This window comes from Squalius cephalus, assembly GCF_949319135.1.
Source record: "Squalius cephalus genome assembly, chromosome: 16".
NCBI classification, from domain to species: Eukaryota; Metazoa; Chordata; class Actinopteri; order Cypriniformes; family Leuciscidae; genus Squalius; species Squalius cephalus.
The window spans coordinates 30,083,522-30,108,679 of NC_137137.1; the positions used below are offsets into that span (position 1 = coordinate 30,083,522).

Here is a 25,158-nt window from a genome sequence, read left to right on the forward strand (position 1 = left end):
GTTCAACAGTGATACAGGTAAAAACACTCTGTTCTTTATCCGGCCGTGTTGTAAAAGTCGGCACACTGCGGTCAGCGCTATGTTGATTGTGCCCTCTTTCGGCCCGAGGTGGACAGTAACAAATTACATTTACTTGAGTACTGTACTTACTTAAGTATATTTTTTGAGTATCTGTACTTTACTTGAGTATTATTTTTTCTGGAAACTTTTTACTTTAACTTTACTACATTTGAAAGACAAATATCATACTTTTTATTCCACTACATTTCTGTCAAGGTCCTTGAGTATAAAGTAGTAATATCAGTCAGGGGATGATTTTTTTTCATCTCAAAAACATGATTGGTGACAGACACAGGCTATTAGTAATCACTCTTGTAGGGTCACGTGTCGTGATGTTCGTCGATTTTCCATCACTTTCTTTGAACACTAATCAACTGCTGGCAAAATAGATGAAGACAGATCGCAGTGTGCGCATCCATGGCAAATATGTATTTCTGTTTTGCTGTTATCTGACCGTTATCAGTTTGTAGTAGTAAATGAAGAGATGTCTTGTCGATCACAAGTTCAGTATGGAGTACCACAAGGCTCAGTACTAGGACCATTGCTATTCACTCTGTACATGCTACCCATGGGAGATATCATTAGGAAGCATGGGATTAGTTTTCACTGTTATGCCGATGATACTCAGCTCTATATTTCTTCACAACCTAACGAAAACTACCAATTCACAAAAAATAACGGAATGCATAGCTGATATAAAAAATTGGATGACTCGTAATTTCCTATTACTTAATTCTGAAAAAACAGAATTTCTAATGATTGGACCAAAAACCTCTGCACATACTAATCTAGAATACTGTCTAACAATTGATGGCTGCTCTATCAAGTCTTCGTCGTCGGTTAGGAAACTGGGTGTGCTCTTTGATACCAATCTTTCATTTGAAGGCCACGTTTCATCTGTAAAACCGCATTCTTCCATCTTAAAATTATTTCTAAATTACAGCATATGCTTTCAATAAAAAATGCGGAACAATTAGTTCATGCGTTCATGACATCAAGACTAGATTATTGTAATGCTCTACTGGGTGGTCGCCCTGCACGCTTAATAAACAAACTACAGCTGGTCCAAAACGCAGCAGCTCGAGTTCTTACCAGAACCAGGAAGTATGACCATATTAGCCCAGTTCTGTCAACACTGCACTTGCTCCCTATTAAACATTGCATCAATTTTAAAATATGGCTGATTACTTACAAAGCACTAAATGGTTTAGCTCCGCAGTACTTGAGCGAGAAGTACATCATAAGAAGAATGGCATCTACGCTAATGTTAGTCTTTCTGCTTATTCCGAGGTTTACAGTAATCAGCTGGATCCAGGCCGTATCCAGACCAGATGGAGGACCATCGCCTAGACACGACAACGCATGATGTAATCAGCCGGATCCGGGTCGTATCCGGGCCGTATCCAGACCAGATGGAGGACCATCGCCTAGACACAACAACGCATGATGTAATCAGCCGGATCCGGGCCGTATCCAGACCAGATGGAGGACCATCGCCTAGACACGACAACGCATGATGTAATCAGCCGGATCCGGGCCGTATCCAGACCAGATGGAGGACCATCGCCTAGACACGACCACAACAACGCATGATGTAATCAGCCGGATCCGGGCCGTATCCAGACCAGATGGAGGACCATCGCCTAGACACAACAACGCATGATGTAATCAGCCGGATCCGGGCCGTATCCAGACCAGATGGAGGACCATCGCCTAGACACAACAACGCATGATGTAATCAGCCGGATCCGGGCCGTATCCAGACCAGATGGAGGACCATCGCCTAGACACAACAACACATGATGTAATCAGCCGGATCCGGGCCGTATCCAGATCAGATTGAGGACCTGCGCCTAGACACGACCACAACGTATCCCTGAAATGTCAGCTGTCAGCCGGCGTGACTCCGATCTTCAACCAGATGGAACCGGATAATATTCTGATTGTTCCAAACCAATCTGACTTCTGACCTATAATGCTGCATGAATCATAATCATACACTGTTCGTTCATTGGCCAGAGGAGAACTGAACCCCCCCGACTGAGCCTGGGTTCTCACAAGGTTTTTTTTCTCCATTGTGTCACTGATGGAGTTTTGGTTCCTTGCCACTGTCGCCTTTTTCCACCTTTGTTGCCATTGGCTTTTGGCTTGCTTAGTTGGGGACATTAAATTTAACATTTTATTTAATATTCAACAATAATATTGATCTGCCTGCATTGACACTATTATACAAGAACTGAACTGAGCTGGAAGATGACATCACAGTTTTCTCCAGAGCGGCTATATATATATTAACTAAATTAAAAACTTTTTTACAACAAAAATGAAACATCACTGAACTTACTTAAGCTGGACTGTGATGCTATTTTCTTCTGGAAACAAACTTTGTTGCATTATTTTCCTGTTATCACTGTAAAGCTGCTTTGAAACAATCTGTATTGTAAAAAGCACTTTATAAATAAATGTGACTTGACTTAAAGTAGTATTGCTGTAGGGCAGTTATACAGATGGGGTTGTGTAGCTGGGGTTTAAAACAGGTTGGATTTTTACAGACCACTTGATTCAAATGTGCATGAAGGGATGCACATAGATGTGTAGCCTACTTCTTTTGTTGGGGTGGTAGGAGTGTTAAATAAATAAAAAATCTTTTTTTGTCAGTTCTGTTTAATTTGTACAGGTTTTATAACATTCTAAAAGCTCTTAATTCCACAGATACTACTAACTGGTAGATGTATTCTCTAGGTTACTTCAGAGGCATAAGGTACTGTAAGTATTACAACGGAACAATAACAAAACAGTTAATTGACATTTACTTTTTACTTTTGATATTTAAGTACTTTTAAAAACAAGTACTTCTTTACTTAAGTAAAAATTAGTCTTTACAACTTTTATTTGTAACGGTGTAATATTTGACCAGTAGTATCTGTACTTTCACTCAAGTAAGGAAGTTGTGTACTTTGTCTACCTCTGCTTTCGGCCTGATTTTTTGTGGTGTGTTGTTTTTAAGTCTTAAATCATAACTGATTTTATACTCACTCAGCTAGTTTCACTAGTGCCTATTCCTAAGAAGAGTGAAACAAGTGAAACTAGTCCATCTGAATCCTGAAGTGGAAGGTCTTCACCGATCCTCCCACAGGAACAGCACACTGTAATAAGAGACGCTGTCAGGCACAAGGACTACTTTTACAAAGTTGTTGAACATCGAAGTGTGTGAAAAAGATATTTTCAGTCCAATTTTAATGATCAACTTTCATTTCTTAGGTACGTTATCTGTGGAGAGTAAAAAAAAAAAAAGGTTAGTGTTAGATATTATTGGTAAATTTTATTAAATGAAATCATAAATTGTTTCAGTCTGAGACAAAAAAGCAAGAACTTTTAAGTATATAAAAATGGATCTCATCCCATTTATTAAATCTTATATTAATAATAAATTTGTTTTTATCATTTTAAATATATTTAATATGTCTATATAGTTAATTTTTATTTAAACTAAACGTAGTACATAAAGTAATTTTTTACGTTATTTCAGTAAAGTTAATTTTATTTCAAGTAACACATTTTTTTATGGTTTTATTTTCCATTAACTATAATAACCCTGCAAACAAATTCAAATGATGATGTAAATAGGAGAAACCGAACAGAAACAACTCAAATTTCTTTGTCAAATAATAAAGTTTGAAAATATGTTGTAACTACATACTGTCAGTTTAATAGTTTGTAATGTTTAATCATAAAAACCGGCGATAAAAATGAACAATTATGATTACAACCAAATATAATTTAACTAAATTATAATTTCATGTCAGTTGTACACCATTTATTACGGGTATAAAAGAGTGCACTATACAGAGAATGAAATTGTTTAGAATTTGAACAACACTGCAAAATGGCTGGCAAACATTATTATATGCATCACATGGAAAGATTTAGGTTGGACCAACTACTGTGAATAAATTTTATTCAATGTTGGAGAAGTTAATTTGACACTGTAGTTTGTCAAGCTATAAAGTAATTCAGCTACAGTCAGGTCCACAGGTTGTGAATCTGGCCTTGCAAACCAAAGCTTCCCAGTTTCATTCGTAAGAAAGAGTGACCCATGACCTGGAGAGTTACAGAGATCCGTTTTCATCACCTTGTCGTTCCAGGCGGACTGTCCTCAACGATGCTTTTGCCATCCACAAACTATTAAGAGTTACACAGGTTGGGCACAAGAAAGGGTTAATGTTTTTCTAGAACTTTGATGGAAATATAGTAAAGTCAAAACTATGGTCTAAAAAAGTAACTACACCCCACCCCTAGTTTTCCTGGCTATAATAACAGGAAATTATGATCAAGTGAAAATATAATAGAAAAATGTTGTGACCTTCAAATACTTTTAAATGCTATTTTTATACCAGAGGAAACACCAGTTTTGACACCACCCAAGTTTAAACATCTGCATTTGTTTTTTTACAGCCCAAACTGTTACATAAGATACAATGACAATACAGAACTGCTCAGGGTGAATTCATTTTTATTCTTTTTAGTCATACAGATCTGAATCTTTAAGATAAGTTTGCTAAAACAGTCTATTTGATACAATACGACACTGGTTTTTAGACTGCCATTTGATGACAAACCCCTTAACAGATCAAATCTGCTCACTTGTGCAGGATTCCATATTTGGAATATGTTGTGTACCATTGCATTTAGGGCCAGATTTACTAAACAGGGAAAATTAGCATGAGAGCAATTTGCAATTAAAGAACACAGACTCAGCCGGATCATTACCATAACGACCAATGCAATCTAATAAGGGTATGTTTACATGACAGCCATATGCTTAAACATTTTTTTTTTCAGATGACACCTTTGTAAAAATCTGGATCTGTAAAAAACGACTAAAAACGCTGTATTTTGCTGCCAGCCATTAGATGGCGATGAAACAGATTAATACGTGGGCATGATGTCATAGTTTTCAGAGATTCGTGTTTTTGTTGTTTACACAGACCGTTTTCAAGAACTCGCTGGCACCCAAACTGTCGTGGTCTGTTGTCGTGTAAATGAACGGCCAAAACGCATAAAAAGTTTTACGTTTTTAGTTAAAAACGGCGTCGTGTAAACAGCCCCTAAGAGTAACGCAAATTAGGGTTGCAAACTAGCAGAGCCGCTGATAATGGTGATCTACTGACAACAAAATGAGTAATACATTTTGCGTCTGAAAGGGAAACTCACACAAATGCATATGCAATAAGGTCATCTGCAAAAATAACCCTGTCCATGCCATTTTTCACTGTGTGTCTTTAGTAAATCCTGACAGTAGTTTTTTATGCCAAAAGAGAGTTTGCGCTGGTGCAAGCTGTAGTAAATCTGGCCCTTAGTGTACAAAATGTTGTGTACCAAAGCAAAGTTTTCCTCCTGTCTTATAATAAAGTTCTGAGGTGACGGAGTAAACCAATGAGTTTTAACACAGCGACAAACAATACAAAAAATGCACATATTTTATATCATCAAATGACACACAATACAAGTTATTAAAATATAAAAAAAAATAATTGGTCCACTTTGAAAATATTTTTGGATGACACAAATACATTTTGCATGCATCAATTTTGGATATCTCTGCCAAAACTCCTACCATCATTTGATTCAGCCTGTCAAGTACAGTCTACCATTGTTGAAATAGACAACAACGCAAAAAACCCACATTGTGCTTAAAGGTTAATTGGTGTTTACCCTATGAAAGCATGGTCAGTGTTTGAGAACGCAGGTGGCTACAGTCATGCTAATGACCACCAAGCTTAATTGAATGTAAATGACACACAAACACAGTAGATTCAGATAAACAACTCAAAAGTATATTGATAACAGACAAAATACTGAATGGGAAAAGCACAGTAAGCACTTTGTACATCATGTTTGATTTCAGTCTTAATTGTGGTTGTTAGTCCCTTGTTGTCTGTTACATATTGGCCACTTTAGGACTCTCTTTGGCCTGGCGCATTCCATAAAGCCACTTGATCACTCGCGCATTTCTCTCAATGACGGAAACGCCATAAACAGGGCGTTCATCTTTTGCTGCTTCTTCTTCCTCTTCTTCTTCACCCTCAGCTGTACGCTCGGATGCTGGGGCACTGGCGCTACGAAGACGTGAAACGGACACAATGTCAGAACCTGGTGTTCCCAGCTCCTCTAAATCCGATGGGTCAAGGCCACAGTAATTAAAGAAGCGCTCGAGCTCTACCCCGGCTCGTGAAAAGCAGTCGCTGACATCAGATTTTGAGCGCGTCAGTGAAGGACGCTTCCTGGAGCTTGTTGAGGAGTGCCGAGTGATGGCTGGAGATGGTGGGGACTGGATGTCATTTTTGGCTAGGAACAAAGCAACGGAGGTTGGAGTATTTTGGGTTGGAGTATTTTGGGTTGGAGTATTTTGGGTCGGAGTATTTTGGGTTGGAGAGGTACACGATAATGGTTCTGTGTTTGGCTTTATGGGGAGAGGGCTAGATGGGGATTTAGAAGAAGGTGAGGTTTGTGCAGCACCGTTTGGTGGTTTAATAGGTCCTCGGGTGACGTTTGTGACATTGTAGAGCCTTTTGAAATCAATTGGTTGCTGATTTGTCTGTGTGTATGGTCTAAGCAAGCGCAGAAGTTTTAATGGGATCTGCGACGTGGACAGTTGGACCTGTGAGCGGTTCTGTAGCTGTGGTCTACCGGCCATCCTCATTTGAGGTAACTGCGGTCTGACATCGACTCTCCGCACCGTCATGGTAGGACAACCGTTAACCCCTGAGGCTTCTACTGCAGCTTTTCCTTGACTTGAAGTTGACCCGACAGAAGGTTCTTCCAACGGACTTTTTGTTGAAGAGATGGCCTTGCATGGGTCTGTAGCATCTTGATCTTTCCCAGTGCTGTTGGTTTGTGTAGAAATGACTGGAACGGGGGTATCGCCGACTCCATCGATCAGTTTGCAAAGATGTTCCAGGTTAAGGGGTGGCGTTTCAGACTTGAAGGGTTTTACAGGGATCTTCCTCGATGGCTGTTGAGCAGCTTGTCCACTCTGGCTGTTGTTGGAGGAACAAGTGACTGGCTGCTGCTTTTTTAAAGCCACCTGTTGAGTCTTGACGTACTTTGCCTTGTCTGCTTCCAAACGTTCCACCGCACTTGGTTTGCGTATCCCTGGAGATGATTTGACTGGACAACTGAGCTCTGGGTTGCGACTTGGTGTGCCAGAAGTTACAGCCAGCTTTATTATTCTCCGTGGAGAGGGCTGTATGGCGTCAGTTGACATCCTTTGAAATGAAAAACTTCAGCTGTTTTATATGGTTTCTTTTTTTCTGCACTGGTTTGCTTTGAAGTAGATGAATGGACTTATTGCCAGTATACTTCCACATTAACACTTTGGATAACCTGGGGGAACAGAAATGATTATGACAAACAGACAACTGCAAAGTCTGGCTAGACATCATACTAGACAGCTTACAGTTCTATGCACACACACTTTTAACAACATTGCAATGGTTTCATAAAGTAGAAGTACATTTGCCGAGGATAATGGGAGTGGTGCCTGACTGCATAAGTCAACAACCACAATTCTAGGGCATTGTGGGCTGGTTACCAGGGCATTGCTATGCAGTTGCTAAAGAGTGGCAAGATTGTTGCTAAGCGTTTTGGGTGGTTTCTTACGGGCCCAAACCCACCCCAAAGTCTCTATTCAGTTGTTAAGTCTGACATCATACAACACTGTTTCCTCAGAGCCCAATAGCAAACAATTAACACTGCTAATATACACACACAGTAATATACACTCTAAAAACTGCTGGGTTAAAAAATAACCCAACCTTAACCACACGGCTGGGTCACTATTGGACAGAACACGCGCTGGGTTGGTTTGACCCAAGTGCTGGGTTTTTACCATTTAACCCATATTTCTGGGTCATTAATTTGACCCAACCAGTGGGTGGAATTAACCCTCTTGCTGGGTTAAGTCCTACTTATATGCTGGGTTATTTCATGTCTCATTGCCTTAATAAAATTAGTAACAAATATTTGTTATATTACGAATGTAAAATAATTATTGTCTCTGTAATACAATAAACCAGAGAGGCCACTGTAAATTTGATTTAAATCTCGTTTAATTGTTTTTATACAATTATTACAATTATACTATACTTCTAAGGTAATAAAAACATAACGTTCATTAAGTAAGGTCTTTATACACCACTGAAAACATAGTTATGTATATATTGCATTTCTGTCAACAGATCCTCGTAAATATTACACAATGCACCTTTAAAAGTCATTAAGCAACTCATTTGAACTTATACGATTACGATTTCATTAATTAAGGTGTGTTGATTTATTAAGAACAGCAACAAACATTTAAAATGCGACTAAATATCACGTGGGCCTGAAACAACTGTTGTCCTCAAATTTTACAGAGGAGGACTCTTTTCCATTAATTTGATACAAGGTATGCTGGAGAAACTCCCAGGCAGGGAAACACTGCTTTGTGTATTTAAAGGTAGGGTAGGTAGGAATTGTTTAAAAAAACTTATTTTCCAAATTTGTTTAAACTTTATTTATATATCAATACATAATTAAAATGTAAGTACTCTGAAAAAGAAAGTATAAAAATCGAGTGTCTGTAGACCTCTCACGACTGTTTTAAAGACAGCTCATTATTTCCATTCACTCCACCCCCTCCCTTCTGGGCTCCTTCCAAAGCCACGCCCCCAAAACACATGAACGCGCGACTCCGACCGCTGAGCTGGAAGACGCATTATTTACCTGAGACGAGTGGAGAGGAAGGAGCACAGTGCATGTAGTGACATCATGTCAGAATCACATGTAATAAAAAAATCTAACTTTATCATTATGAATATAAACAAATAAGATGTATTTTAGTACTCACTATCAAGCTAGCATATTGATATTGGTAAAGTTTAAAATATATTTTTTTTTATTCGCTAACGAGCTAGTTATATCTATAAGGCAAGGCTAAAAACAGGTTGTATTGATACACGTTTTTCCATTACCATCAGTTACACTGTGATGAAAATGAATTTCGTGTAAGATTCATAACATATATGGTGTTGTTGACTCTGATGAGGACTACACTCCAGAGACAAGTACCGCATCGTCAGCTCGAGGACAGGTCCGGGGTCGAGGGCGAAGCAGAGGAGGTCGTGCAAGAGGCCGTGCAACTAGGGTCCGAGGATATTGACACGCGTTGTATTTCTTTGTTTATCCAAAGACTTTTTTTTCATTACCTTTTCTAGTACTGTCTTCCTTTTTTTGCCTTGTTTGCCTTCGCTAACTGCATATGCCGGTAATGTGAATTTTGATTTCTCTTTCTCTGCCATTGTTTTGCTATTCCTAGGTTCCGTGCCTCTTGAATTCCTCAAATCAAACGGGTTCGCGCAAGTGGGCAGATCTATGGGCAAAAGGGTGGTTGCCATGGTTGCGAGAGAGTGACAGTCGCCTAAGCCAATCCTTTGTTTCGTCCCGAATGGAAATAATGAGCTGTGTTTAATGCAGATTAAACGGTCTAGAGTCACTCGAATTGTATACTCTTTTTTTCAGAGTACTTACATTTTAATTATGTATTGCTATATATAGAAAGTTTAAACAAATTTGGAAAAAAAGTTTTTTATAAAATTCCTACCTACCCTACCTTTAACATAAAAAAATAAAATAAAAAAAAAGCTTTGAAACAAAGATGAACAGCCTCCAGCAAAGACTCTGTGTCGATGGCGTGGCCTGGAACAATGGCAATTAAAGGTCTGACATGTCCCCCTCATCTCATCCTTGAGGCACAGAATGCAGCAATGCTCCCGTCATCTCATTTTGTGAATATTCCACCATGTTGGTCCCCACCTGTTGATTACACACAATCACTTAGAGTGTTGCAATATAACATGCAAGTTAAGCTTTTTTTGTGGAAGTATCAAAAAAAAAAAAAAATTGCAAACATTACCAAATATGAATAAATGTGGAAAACAAAATGTCTATTTATATTCAGTATTTGAAAACTGAATTATAGTAATAAAAGAGTACTTTGGACTAATATTGTCAACATTTAGGATATACAAGTCAAAATTTTACTGTAATGTTGATAGTGTCTTTAACATTAAAACTCACAAACCAACAAAGCTGCTCGTATAATCTCCTGACTGGCAGCGCTGATGATCGCCACTCTTAGATAATGTTACACAATAAAATGAAAGATGACATGCATGGTAGGGTATCATGTAAGTCTACATTTTTAAAGTTTTAAATATTGACGATCATTCTTAATAATATTCTTCTCAAAACTGGCACCTGTCCATTGACAATAATCCAGGCGGAAATTCCTTTACACTACTATACCAGATCACAATGTGACGGCGCGTATCGTGATGTTATTCCTCAGTTACATTTTTTCTGAACGATCCTGGTTCCGACAGACATTACAGAAGACACACGCAGGAGGAGACTATGCTGGAACTTACCCCAGTCGCTTCTTCTGACGAGTATTTCTACAATATGCCAGCAGACTTTCCACACACAACTCACTAGCTACATTAGCCTCGAGACTAATTTGCCGCAGATTTTACGTGCGAGCCCTGTGAGGGACTAAAAAACTACTGCGCTTGTATGGATTTCATTCAAAACGCTTTCCTCACTTTTAAATACACAACGTCCACAATGCATACGATAATTACGTTATGAATTTACAATTTAAACTGCATATTTCAAAAAGGCTGCTGATATAGGTCTATAGCTGGTTTACAATTAAGGATTTAACGATCGATGCACATTTTGTCAAAAATCTAACCGGCTAGCTGTGGCTATTTAAGGTTCACAGAATAAATACGTTACCCCTCACACTTCCATATCAAAGACTGTATGTTGAACAGTGAAATTAGCTTGCTGTATTACCACAACTTTTTAAAAAATATAGGTAAACATTAACTTACCATAAAACACTGCCTGCTCCAGTGTGGCGTGCTCCTCGAGTCTGAAGTGAAGATCCAGAAAGTTCGCAAAGGATAAACCAGTAGCTGGGTCAAAATAACCCAACCAAACTGTTTATTTGTGAATAACCCCCTTACAACTCATTTGACCCAGCATGAGCAACCCAATAATGTGTTTACAGTACCCCAAACAACCCAACATTTTGACCCAGCACAATCAACCCAACAATTTGTTTACAGAAACAACCCAGCATTTTTTTGAGTGTACACTCACTTGCTGTAAGCCCAGAGAAGGTAGTGTATACAGTATCATAAATCATATACAGTATCATATACAGATTATAAAATTTTGGCCAAATTGTGCAGCCCCTACAAACAAAGCACAGCGAACATTTTCTATAAACAAAATAAAAATTATATATTTTCTCCGAAGCACGCAGCCCTAATTCGATACCTCACAATACGCAAGTGCTTTTCCACCATCAGGCCGAACGGTTCTGATGAGTAACGATACCAGTAGCATTTCCATTAGAACATGATTCAGTATGGTATGATATTATATTATAAACTCTCCCACAGATTTCTAAGCATGGATTGCTAACCTTAGGATAAGAGAACAAGTTGAACCGTTTTATACCTGCTATACAGACTGTGCGATTTCGGCAGTCCTATAAGATCATTACAAATCACACTGTACAACATGTATGTAGACTGTTCGATGATGACACTTATTGAATTGTAGGCTACGACACAAATTAGTATAGAAGAATAAAACGTCATCGGCATGCGCTCGTGGTAAACAAATAGAGCAAGATGAATCGTACTTTGGCAATTGTGGTTTTTATGTGTGCTGAAAAAAAAAGAGGATGAAGCGAAAGAAGAATATGGACGCGGTCATGGCTAGGGAAAAGAGGCCAACTTGGCATGTCAATTTTGTAAATGGAGCTTGAGGTATGAAGTTTTAGCGCCATGTCGCGTTGATCAATACGCCATTTCATGTTGCATTTTTATCGGCTAGTCAGTAGCAGCAAACACACTGAGATGATCATGCTGAATTTCTGACACTGTCAGAAAATTATCACAGGCTAACTTTGGCAAGACCGTGACAATGGCCGTCTTTAAACCTCTCTCAATGTACGACGTAGGACCGTTTAGGAGCCGTGACCACTGAAATCGCCACGATTGGTCATCTTTCGTCTGGGACAGCCCAAAATCATACAATGTGTACCAGGCATTAGTAACTTGTGATCAAATACTGATTTTGCAGCACAACAATCGAAAAAACCTAACAGTGTCCACAAGCCCAGATCAGAATAGACGCCATGACTTAGTAACCGTTTGCCCAATGTGTTGAAAAGTGATATATGAAATTCTGGTCTCTACATATGGCTCCAGTCCTTCCTTAAACAAGTCTATGGGATTTTTCCCCCACCAGTTTTATCACATGCAAAATGAGTTTAATTGCTTAGTAAAATACCTAGCACTATTACAGTTGTCATTCATGGTCGAAGAACAAACAGTGCAGGGTGAGTTATGCTTCTAAATTAAATACTTGGGGTTTGATCAAATCCCTAACCCAAAGTACATGAAGCAATAGTAATGGTGATACTAGCTTTAGCAAACAAAACTAATGAGCTCTTTAGGTTGCTGATGTATATTCCAGTATGAGTTGAAACCATTATGAAGCCATTCTCAGACTCCATTACCAGTGGCTAAAAGGCTTCCACTGTCTTCTAGAATATTGATGAAACTAACATTCACTTAATTGATTTTTTAATTGAATACTTCCTTAAATAATCACGCTAAAGACCTATTTCAGTGTGACTCCATTTAGCAAACCATCATGACTGATATGAAAACATTCATCCAAGATTGTGATACCTACATAAGGAATGTGACCTCAGGGAGAAATGTGACACCGAAGTCACTGGTTAACTCAAGGGACTTTTTGTTTTGTTTTTCCCCTCAATTATGTTAATAAATGACAGCAGATTTTATCAATGAGCTGAAGATACTTTCGCTAGCTCATTGACTAAACGTTTATCATTCCTTCAACATAACAGCCAGTGCTGCACCTAAGGTTAAAGTGCACTGCATTGCTCTATCCTTTCCCGTCTTTTACAATATTATTCCCATCCTCTCTGCTCTCCCACAGTCTCCATCAATCAGTCAATCTCTCTGACCCCACTCTCCCTGTATTTCTACCAGTTTTACACACAACAACTGGTTATAATTCAAGATAAAGTAAATATGAAAACAATCCCTTAAGGCAAGAAAAAACAAGGTCAACAAGAATAAATGGAGCAAGATTTCACTTACGGATTCCAGGGACAGGATACGGCATGTCTCTACATGATCCAGGATAATGTCTAAACAAGTCAAAACAACAGTTACAGGAAATTAGAAAGACACAAGTAGATAACAGAGTGAGGCGGTAAAGTGTATGTTAGCCTCATTGTTTAAAGGTATAGATAGCATTGACGCATTCATAGACAATACACACGCACACAACCAAACACATACCTGTGGTTGCCTCACTAAACTCGACAGCAAAGGATTCCTCTTTAATTGTAAAGTTTGAGTCAGGACAGTGAGAATGCAGTCAGCAATGTCTTCAGTGTGTGTCAGAGAGCAGAAAGCAAACAGGGCAGATAGTGCACGCATGTGTTTGAGTTAAGGAGAAAGTAAAACTTGCCACACCGGTTTGATTCTCTCCCCAAACGTTCCTCCTGCCCTTTTTCTTGTCCTATCCAATCAGAAACTCATTCCCACACCAGGAAGTATGTGCCGTATACCCTTAGGGTCACCTGATCACTAAAGGAAGGACCAACCTTTTCCTTGGAAAAAAATCTCATGCCACCTTTTGTCTGTGATCTCCAAGCGTTGTTCTATTAATAGAGAAGAGAAAGTTCGAAGCTGTGTGACAGCAAATGACCTGCTAGTCAATCCTCTTTGATATACAACATTATTTTTTTTTGTCTATTTAGGAATTCCTATTTAAAACAAACAGTTTATTTTCCTATTTATTTATTATAAAAAGCAGAACTATGAGAAAAGCAATGCTGGTACTATATTTCTGAGTGCTATTTATGTACATTGTAGCAAAATTTACATGATAAAAAAATAGGATTTGAAGGTAATAGTCATTTTTGCTTAACAGTAGCCCTAAAAACATACTTTAAAAAAGAACATATTGTTCAGGTTCAAGTGTTTTATTTTTTTCTCATTCAAAAACATAACTTTTGAAAAGCTTCAAAAACTTATTCAGCCAGAAAGCATCTTGAAAAGAATATAAAACCATCACCATGTTGTTTATAAAAATAAAATGTTAGCATACAATCCTTTGATCTCTATTTCGCAGTACACAAAGTGAAAGTCATGTGTCTTTATTTAAACTCTCATTTACACACGGAGAGGTTTGAAATGTCAATATTTACATATAATACAGTTGATGAAGAGACAAATATGGTATTTACCCACATTCTGTTTGACTTCTCTTTGTTATACAGTATATGCTCAAATACAATAACTCGACAACTTTGTGTTTGCATTTCAATAAGTTTCACTTGGTTAAACCTTAAGCAAGTGCAAACTACACAGCCCTTTCAAAACCTGTCAAACAAGCAACAACCATTGACCTGTTCAAGCAGTTTGTTTTAGATTTAGCACTTCAGATGTTAACTTGTACTTTGGCTTTAGCAGATGTGGGGCTTTAAGGACTAAAACATCATTTATTTCTGTGATTTTAGAATGTTTTTGCTGAACGACTTAAAAAAGATATTTCACCCACACACAGGCAGTGTTTGGAATAGCGCACTACCACTGTATACTGTGCATAGAAATTCATATTTTCCAAATGCATGGCATACCTGAATGATGTACTACAAATGACCTCACATGTTCAGTGTGAGAAATGAACTAAGTCACATCTGCTGTGATTGTTTCTTCATTATTTTGATCGGCAAATGATATTTGACCACAAAATTGGATTTAAAAATGTAAGATAACTTTTTATGAGGTAATGTGAGGCATATTACTGTTGCAAATGTTTATTGTAACATAAATACTGTTTTGCATACTATTATTTAAATATAGTAGGCAGGACACGCAGTACGCTCAGTTACTTTGGCTCTGATTCAATGTGTGAAAATTTGGTGCAATTAACAATTTCATTTTAAATGGATGGGTCTGTTCGGCCGGACACAAACGTTCCGTCAGTTCAATGGAATTGTTTTACAAAGAGATATTTAATATCTGCGAATTAAGCTGGCCAACCAATACAATTCACACTTTTGCACTTTTAGTCAAATGCCCAGAGCCGCTGCCGTTACGTAAAACTGTGACTTGGTGGGATATATTCCACCAGCCAGTGGCCTAAATGATCATTTTTAGATAATATGTAATATAATCTTGTTAAAATGGATTTAATAAAATTGTTTGCGAAAAAGTTTGGGTTTAGGAACCGTTATCGAAGTCAAGGTATCGGTATTGCTATCGATATCGAATATTTTTGAACGATACCCAGCCCTAATCTTAAACCGCATGCCAAAATCAGACCCAATTTACATGCCGAAAAATCGTGTTGGTGTGAACAGACATTTAGCTGAAAAGAAATGTAAAATTTCTAGATAAATCTATTTCTTTTGCATACATTTATAAACTGTAGCCCTACCTTACCTACAATGAACAAAATGTAGATTTCGAAATACTGGTACACAGATGCACAGACTGTAAGATATATTCTATTTTTATCACACATCATACAAAATGTGACTCATAAACTTTGTTCTTGACTGAGCAGCTTGTTGGTTGAGAGAGTTGTAACGTGATATGATTTTTAATGGCTGTCTCAGGACAGTATGCAGTTCTTGTCCTTGTCTTTTCTACTGAGACTCTGTGTCCTTCTCCTGAAACTTCCTCTCCGGCTCTTGTCCTCGTCCTCTTTCTGTCCTTCCGCTCTCGCTCCACCCGTCAGCTGTGGCGGCAGAGGAATGCGCTGGCCCAGAAAGAAGCCTTCCTCCTCTGAGTCTGAGGAAGAGGAGCAGGTGGAGCAGGAGTCTTCGTGTCTGGAGCGAGTGGAGTGCAGGGTCAGGCTGCCGTTTCGACTTCGCCTGCGGTCCCCTTCCCGCCATTCCAGGGTTTCCAGGCGAGGTCTGTCGCTTCGTGAACCTCGGGATCGTCTGAGGTGCTTCTCCGTGGGAGGCTGGCCACCGCTTCCCCGACGGAAACTGTGGTGGTACGACCCATCTGAAGGGAAGATGCTTGAGTGAGATCGTACAGCCGTAACAACACTTCACTGTAACTTAATGTGAACAGTTCACCCAAAAATGAACGTTTGTCATCATTCCACACATTTTTCTTTCATGAGAGAGGTTCGATTCATGAACAAATCATTCATTTGAGTCAAATCGTTTTAGCGATTATGCTAATCCAGTTCAGAAAAACCAGTAGGAGTGATCATGAAACAGGCTGATCCAGTTCTCTAGTTTGCTGGTTCATCAGATTGTCAGTGAATGACGACTTAAAAGAAATTGGATGAAACAACAGGAAACACTCAAAATGACTTACATTAACATTTAATCTTTTAGCAGATGCTTTTATCCAAAGCGACTTGAGGAGAACAATAGAAGCAAATCAAACCAACAATAGGGCAACAATATGCAAGTGCTGTGACCAGTCCCAGTTAGTCCAGCATAGTACATGTAGCAAGGTTTTATTGATTTATTTTAGATTATAGAATTAATTGGTCAAGTGATGATGATGAAAAAGTTGTGTTTTCAGCAGTTTCTTGAAAATAGCTAAAGACTTGAAATGCCAACAGTTTCTTTGTAATAATATTTGACAAAAGTGTCTTTACTGAATCACTACTTACTGACAATGTTTCACTCTGAAACAACACGCAGCGCAACTGACTATACTTATTAAATTAACTGACTAAATGTGTTAAATTGCATTCTTTGATTTGATAATCACAGTTTGATAAGATACAGTGTTTTGCGAAAGTATTGGTACCCCTTCATTTTTTTTCACATTTTGCTGTGTTGTAGTCTTATGCTAAACTTTAATAAAAATTCACATCAATCTTCACTCCATACACCATAATTACAAAGCAAAAACAGATTTGTGATAACTTTATTTTATAAAAAATTAAAAACTGGAATAATAACTATGGATAAGTATTTGTACCCTTTTCTGGGACACTTGAAATGTAGCTCAGGAGCTTTCCACTTGTGCTTGTAGATGTTACTACACCTCGAGTGGTGTTAACCTGTGCAAATTCCATTGAATGGGTATGATTTGGGAAGGCACACACCTCTCAATAAAAGGTCTAACAGCTGAAAATGCATATCAGAGCAAAAACCAAGCATGCGGTCAAAAGAACTGCAGGTAAAGCTCAGAAATGGGATTGAGTCGAGACAGATCTGGGGAAGATTACAACAAAAATTCTGCTGTACTGAAGGTTCACAGAAGCATAGCCTCCATAATCCTTAATGGAAGAAGATTGGAACAACCAGGACTTTTCCTAGATCCAAACTGAGCAATCGATGGAGAAGAGTCTTGGTTAGAGAAGAGTGGTGATCAAGAGGCTGATGGTCACTCTGGTTGAGCTCCATGTTCATATATGGAGATGGGAGAAACTTACAGAAGGACAAACATCACTGCAACACTCCACCGTTCTGGGCTTTATGGCAGATTGGCCAGACTCAAGCCTCTCCTCAGAGAAGACACATGAAAACTAGGGCTGGGTATTGACACAAATTTCACAATTCGATTCGATTTCGATTCACAAGCTTGCAATTAGATTCGATTTGATTCAATATTGATTATTTTGGATATCAGGTACAATACATGGCACATTTTCTCAAGGAAAACAAATCTCTTAACTAATGCTGTATACTATGGGAGTCAGTTGTAGCCTATAGGCTTCATTAGCCTACTATAATAATGAAGGTAAAAATGAACTGATTTGTATACAAACACTCTTACACTTTTATTTATTTTTATAATAATAAAGCATTAAATATTGAAGAACATTAAAAATTATAATGAATATGTAATATGGTGCATATACTTAGCAAAATGCTCCTCTCAAGAGATATTTTTTCTAGCAGACTAACGAGTTTATGGTCACTGGATATGGTTTTTCTGAGGTAAATGTGACGTTACATGACATTGTTTACGAGCTGTTTTACTGACGTCTTTCCACTAAGCGATTACATGTCACATGATACGGATTTCGATAAGTTGTACTTATCTTTTAACACACTTTCAGATGCTCATCATGTTTATTTCGCGCTGTAACTGGTATTAAGGCAGAAGAGAAGATCATGTGCTTCTCTTGAGCTGAGTGATCTCACGCCACAGCGCCAAAACGGTATTTATGTTTTTGAATTTTGTACGAAAATGGACGTAATTTGAAATCTGAGACTTTGTTTCATATCAATAGTAACAAAGCACAAAGATTATTGCGATTTATTGGATGGGATGCGCGCTACAATGTGCCATTCATTCATCAGCTGAAAACAGGATGACTAATCGATTCTTGGGATTTAAGAATCGATATCGGTTCGTAAAAATGAGAATCGATTAAAATCGATAAATCAATATTGTTTACCCAGCCCTAATGAAAACCCACTTGGTATTTGCAAAAAAGCACCTAACGGACTCTCAGACTTTGCGAAACAATATACTCTGGTCTCATGAACCTCAGATCCAAGCATCATGTCTGGAGGAAACCAGGCACTGCTCATTACCAGCACAATGCCATCCCAACAGGAAAGTGTGGTGGAGCAGCATCATGATGGGGGTGTTATTCAGCGGCAGGGACTGGGGGACTCGTCAGGGTAGAAGGAAAGCTCAACGCAGCAAAATATAGAGTTAGCCTTAATGAAAACCTAGTCCAGAGCATTCAGAACCTCGGACTGGGCAGAAGGTTCACCTTCCAACAGGAAAATGACCCTAAACACACAGCTAAGACGATGCAAGAGTGGCTTATGGACAACTCTGTGAATGTCCTTGAGTGGCCCAGCCAGAGCCTGTGCTTGAACCCAATCAAACATGTCTGGAGAAACCTGAAAATGTCAGTCCACCGACAGGCCCCATCCAACCAGGCAGAGCTCATACCCAAAACAACTTGAGGCTCTAAAGGTGCTTTAACTAAGTACTGCGTTAAGGGTATGAATACTTATGCAATGTAATCATTTCAATTTTTCCTTTTTAATCAATTTGTAAAGTTGTCACAAATCTGTTTTTTGCTTTGCTATTATGGGATGTGGAGTGTAGATTGATGGGGAAAAAAAGCACTTAAAAGTAAAAGTGAAAGCCGCTTAGCATCAGGCAGCAACAAAACAAAATGAAGGGGTGTGAATACTTTCGCAAGGCACTGTATATCGCTACTTCAGTTTTATTTTGATTACCAGTGCATCCTCATAGGTTTATTTTAATATTACATTGGATTTAATGAATTATTAGCTTTATATATGCCTTGCAGTTCCCCCATGAACCTCTGGTCTGGGAAACCCTGTTTTTAAGCATTTCCCACATAACCTTTAAAAATTCTTGTTATTTTCTAACAAATTAGTAAAGATGCTTAAACTTGAGAAACGTCAGACTGGGACAAAATGTCAGTTTGTAGTTAGTGATTCCTTTGAATTTCCCATAAATCCTTAATTTGTCACTCGGGCTAGTTTGGAACCAAATGTTGGTTTGAGGTTACCAGCATTTCTATATTTTCTCTATTTCTTAGATATTTTTTTCTTACAATAACTTGAGTAACTTTGTTGAATGATTAAGCTAAATACAAATATACATTTTGGTTTTGTTTCAAAAGTCCAATTAAACAAATGATTGTTTTCTCTAGCAGTGGTTTTGCATGTAGCTTTACAACAAATGTTCTTTTGTGTAGCATCTAACGTGCATAAGACTGTATTTTGTTTTACTGCTATTAGGATCTTAGGACAAAAGCTGAAAGCATTATGATCTCACCCAGCAGGTCCATTTGAGATGGTTCTTCAGTGCAAAAGCGCAACCTGTGTCCCAAACTTCCCTCAGCTTCTTCTCCATCTTCCTCCTGCTCCTCATCCTCTCCCTCTCTTCTCTCCATCTCCACCCCTTCCTCTTCCTCCCACTCTTCCTCTTCCACTGAATAACTGCAGCTGATTGGCTCTCTGAAGCTGACCCTGGCGGTGCTGCTGCGGACAGGTGTTGTGGGGAGGTCTTCATCTTCAGTGACGACGGGAAGGGAATGCGAAGGCGTCTGCGAATCAGACGGATCGAAGAAAACAGGGGGCGGAGGCGGCGGAAAGGAGTCGGAGTCGTTTAGATCATCAAACGCATCTGAAGTCTCAAGAGAGGAAATTCCTATGAGGAAGGAAATACAGCTTCAGACATGATAAATGATTTATTGCTTTAATTAATTTGACTCTGTGACATCAAGCAAACCTGTACGACCGCTCTCGGCGATGTTCCCACAATCCTTTGCAGTGGAAGTCCCCCTAGATGTGCAGTTTGGAGGGAAAGGACCAAATTCTGCATATCCGTTCAGCTCCACTGTAAACTCCAGAGCGCTGTAAGGACTGTCTGACCGGCGATTCATTTGGTGTGTGCTGATGCTCAATTGGTCCTTGCAATGTAATGCTGCCCTGTCATTGGCTACCAGACAGAGCTGAGAGGAAACATGTGATTGTTTTGTGTGAGTTTGTCCATACGGTGGAGGTTCACCATTCGGTATAGGAGGGAATGATGTGTGAACACCTGCAAAATGACCAACGGCATAATTAGAGATGCTTCTGACTACAAACACTGTCAATAATATGTTCTGAGGGCGCTTTTCCAATTGACAAGTTATAGTTCACCACAAAACCGAAAGACAAAATTTAATCGGCAATCTGCAGAAAACTCTGAATCAACATGCACCAATGCTACAATCATTTGTTAGCAAGTATTCATTACTTCAATGAGCTCATTGTTTCTGCCTTAAATTATTACATTGTTTAAGAGTAAATTTTTAGCTAACTGTGATTTGTATATGTACATTTCTGAAATACATTACTAAGATAGTTACCTCTGATAACAGATCACTCTAAATTGTAATGTGGACTCTGCATTTTCTGTAAAGCTGCTTTGAAACAATGTGTATTGGGAAAAGTGCTATGCAAATAAATGTGAACTGAATTGAATTGAAACTACTTTTTGGTTGGTAAATTACTAAAGTCTCTTATGCTCACCAAGGCTGAATTTATTTGATCAAAAATACAGTAAAAACTTATGAAATATGATTACAATTTGAAATAACTGTTGTATATTTTAAAATGAAATTTACACCTGATTTTTCAGCAGCTGTTACTCCAGTCTTCAAGTGTCGCATATTGAAGTCAACATGCAGATGTCATTTTTTGTTGTTGTACCTAAACACTAATCATCTTCTTGTATGGAAACTTTTTTAAATTAGCATATATTAAAGATAATAAATAACGTATGTTTACAAATGTACTTTACAATTTAGAAAATTAGTTTAAAAATGGATTATAATAATACGAATGTGCTTAATTGTGTTTAAATCACCATTGAGATGAAAGAGAATTACTAAAATAGTTTTTTTTAAATTAAAGTATGAGAATTCAGGGAGAAAAAGTCTCAATCACCACTGAGAATAAATAAAAATTAAAAAATAATAAAATGTGCTTTTTTCTCAAACAGCCACAATGCAAAAAATTTTTTTTTTACTAAAAATAGCCTCCATTCTCATAAAATATTATTTATTTATTTTTCTATTGATTTTGTAGTAAAATATGACTTTTTTTTACAACATTTAGCTACATTTTGTATTTCTATGTTGTGCTAAAATGAAAAAGTAATGTATATGTGTGAAACATCATAAAAAAGCAGAGTAAAAAAAAAAAAAAATGTAAAAACATTTTTTTAACAATAACATCTGTACCTTTGCTCTCCAGTGGGAATTGACCCCCATTATCTGTAGTTGCTTTGACTGCATTCTTCTTTGTGCTAACTTTAGAGGTGGCGGCAGGGACACTGGTTCCCCCCTGTGGCCGTGGTGTGGAACTATGCTGCGGATTATGAATTAGTTTATGCGACACTGATTTGCTCTGTAGGGCAGAATCGCAGGAGTCGGAGTTGTCTGGGTCTTCCCCCAGCGAGCAGGAGCGCGAGCAGAAGATGAGTCCTCCGCGGGGCAGGAAGGGTCTGCCCAGCAGGGGGAGCCGACAGCAGGCACAGCTGAAACACGCTTCAGAGGCGTGCCAGTGCTGGCCCTCGTACGTCATCTGGCCCTGATCTATACCTGCAGACAGAGAGAGAGAGAGAGAGGAAAGTCCTTCAATCATGAAATGTCTCAATCAGGAACCACGGCATTTTTCTGTAATTGCTCAGCTTTTTACTGCCATAATTAAAAAGGAATGTACTGTATCTCTAGCAATTAAATCAAATGACTTCAGAAATGTGTTCATGTTAACACACCTACAAGCAAGTAAGTGAATAAATAGTTTTATAAATGCAACTAGGTCATTCTTTTGTCAAGTCAAGTCACATTTATTTATATAGCGCTTTTTATAATACGGATTGCTTCAAAGCAGCTTTACAGAGATAACAGGAAAATAATGCAACAAAGTTTGTTTCTAGAAGAAAATAGCATCACAGTCCAGCTTAAGTAAGTTCAGTGATGGTTCAATTTTGTTGTAGAAAAGTTATTCATTTAGTTCATTTATACATATAGCCGTAATAACAGTTCTCCTGTTATATACTTTTGAAAGTATGTAACACTTAAGGCATAAACTAGCTTTGTTTTGTCAAAGACTTTTTAAATGTTTTTGAAGAAAGGCTGCATTTATTTGATCCAAAATACAGTAAAAGCAGTAATTATGGGAAATATTATTAGAATTTAAAATGAATTATTTATATTTTAAAATGTAATTTATTCCTATGTGATCAAAGCTGAATTTTCAGCATCATTGCTCCAGTCTTGAGTGTCACATGATCCTTCAGAAATCATTCTGATATGATGATCTGCTGCTCAAGAAACATTTCTCATTTACACTGTTTTAGAGGGACGACTCAGCACTCGTTAAGACTTGATCAAAATGGTTAGATGCATTAAAAAGCTTGGCGGTACACTTCGGGTTTAAGGGGTTAACAACCATGGAGACTAATTAAACACAGGCAAACGGGCACAGGCGCAACCAAATGTACATGTGTGGACATTGCATTTTATTAGGAAACCTTTGTACATTGCAACATTCCACATGGTTAAACACCTAATACATATTGAATTTGATCAAACAATCTTTAAAGCTATGGCCTGCTGCTTTAAACAGTATGTCACAAAAACAACAGTTTTTTTAATTTTACAGAGACAAGTTTTTGAAGGCAGAACCGCAGCTATTGGGTCTAAATGACACAACATTACACAATTTTATAAGGTTGCCCCACGCGGGGCTCAAACCCAAAATCTGTGGATCAGTGGCCTGTCGCTCCTCTCGTTGCGCCGCTGGGAAGACGTGTTTTCACACAGATGCCGAAGTCCCATAGTTCAACTGAGAATCAACTCAAAATGAAGATTTCGTATATAAACGGACCGCATGGTATATTGAATAATTTCAGAAAAACACAATGTCTGGAGCAGAAGCAACTTTTGCATCACTATTGGCCACAGTACCTCTTGTGGTCTGGGTAATGTGCCTAACAGGATTCGAACCCACGAAACCCAGTTTGGCCGAGATACAGCATCTGAACCAATTTCGGGTCGACCTCGTTAAGTTCGCGAAACATCATAACTTTTGAACAAAGATGAATAAAAAAAGAAATCTGTTCAGTCATTTCTGTGCAGCTGTCCAAGAGCCTATTTTCGTAAGATTTAGACAAAATTTGTCTCTGATGCTATTCCTGGTTCTACGTCAGAACACCGGCTCCTGCATCAGCATCACACACGCGTCGTGTTGCTCACGTAACCAGCGTCAGAGAATGACACGGAAGAGAACAAATTATTGAATTAAGTCGTAATTTTTGTGTTTTGTTTTTTTTGCACAGAAAAAGTATTCTTGTCATTTCATAACACTAAGGTTGAACCACTATAGTCACATGGACTATTTTAACAATGTCTTTACTACCTTTCTGGGCCTTGAAAGTGGTGATTACGTCGCTGCCTATGTGGGGTCAGAAAGCTCTCGGATTTCATTCAAAATATCTTCATTTGTTGTTCACGTGTTCCAAAGATGAACGAAGGTCTTACGGGTTTTGAACGGGTTATGAACGGGTTTTTGAAGGGCGAGTAATTAATGACAGAATGTTTATTTTTGGGTGAACTAACCCTTCAACGAGCAGGTGTACAGGTGTACCTATTAAAGTGGGCAGTGTGTGTGTGTGTGTATAATATATATATATATATATATATATATATTAGGGCTGTCAAACGATTAATCGCGATTAATCGCATCCAAAATAAAAGTTTGTGTTTACATAATATATGTGTGTGTGTATGGAGTATAATTATTTTCTATATATAAATACACACACATGCATACATATTTAAGAAAAATGTGTTATTTATATATAAAATATTTATATATAATATAAATTATATATAATATAAATATATATACACAGTATATACATGCAAATATTTCTTAAATATATACATGCATGTGTGTGTATTTATATATAGAAAATAATTATACACCGTACACACACACATATATTATGTAAAAACAAACTCGTTTGTCAGTCCTAATTAGGGTTGGGTACCGAAACCCGGTTCCAATAGGGAACCGGTTCCGACGTAAACGGTAGTAACCAGACCGAATAAGAACGAAACTTTAGGTGCCTGATTTCGGTGCCTGACGTTTTTTTCCGCCCCCTATAAAACATCTCGCGGCACGAATGATCCAATAATAAAACATCTCCAGTTAACCAGCAAAGCATTCATTTAGTTCGTTTGTTAAATAAGAGACGATCTAGCGCTGAAATGTGTTTTTTTAAATCAAGTGATCAAAGTGCTCGTTGCCGCTGCGATCAGTGGCTCGGTGTTTTCTCGTGGCTCGCGCACACCGCACTTCACTCGGACGCGCGCTTCAATACGTTGCGGAGATCGATCTATTTATGAGGCGCCGTCTATATGATTATGTGCGCGGAGAGTTTGTGTGTGTGTGCTCGC

General features: G+C 38.2%; 2 protein-coding genes across 2 annotated transcripts in view; both read right to left on the reverse strand.

Annotated features, from left to right (window-relative positions):
• Positions 1-4,557: 4,557 nt before the first annotated feature.
• Positions 4,558-13,715, reverse strand: fam110a (family with sequence similarity 110 member A). The gene is made up of 3 exons (XM_079896021.1): positions 13,518-13,715; positions 13,314-13,363; positions 4,558-7,446 (listed from the first exon to the last, which is right to left on the reverse strand). Exon 3 carries the CDS (start codon positions 7,325-7,327, stop codon positions 6,002-6,004), a length of 1,326 nt encoding a protein of 441 aa, XP_079752147.1. The 5' UTR covers positions 7,328-7,446; positions 13,314-13,363; positions 13,518-13,715; the 3' UTR covers positions 4,558-6,001.
• A 1,008-nt stretch (positions 13,716-14,723) lies between these two features.
• Positions 14,724-25,158, reverse strand: part of prickle3 (prickle homolog 3) — a 41,107-nt gene continuing 30,672 nt past the window's right edge. The window contains exons 7-10 of the mRNA XM_079898102.1: positions 21,934-22,293; positions 20,436-20,747; positions 19,980-20,354; positions 14,724-16,241 (exon numbers count right to left, since the gene is read on the reverse strand). Of these exons, the coding sequence (XP_079754228.1) occupies positions 15,844-16,241; positions 19,980-20,354; positions 20,436-20,747; positions 21,934-22,293 (1,445 nt within the window). The 3' untranslated portion in view covers positions 14,724-15,843. The remainder of the gene's footprint in view (positions 16,242-19,979; positions 20,355-20,435; positions 20,748-21,933; positions 22,294-25,158) is intronic.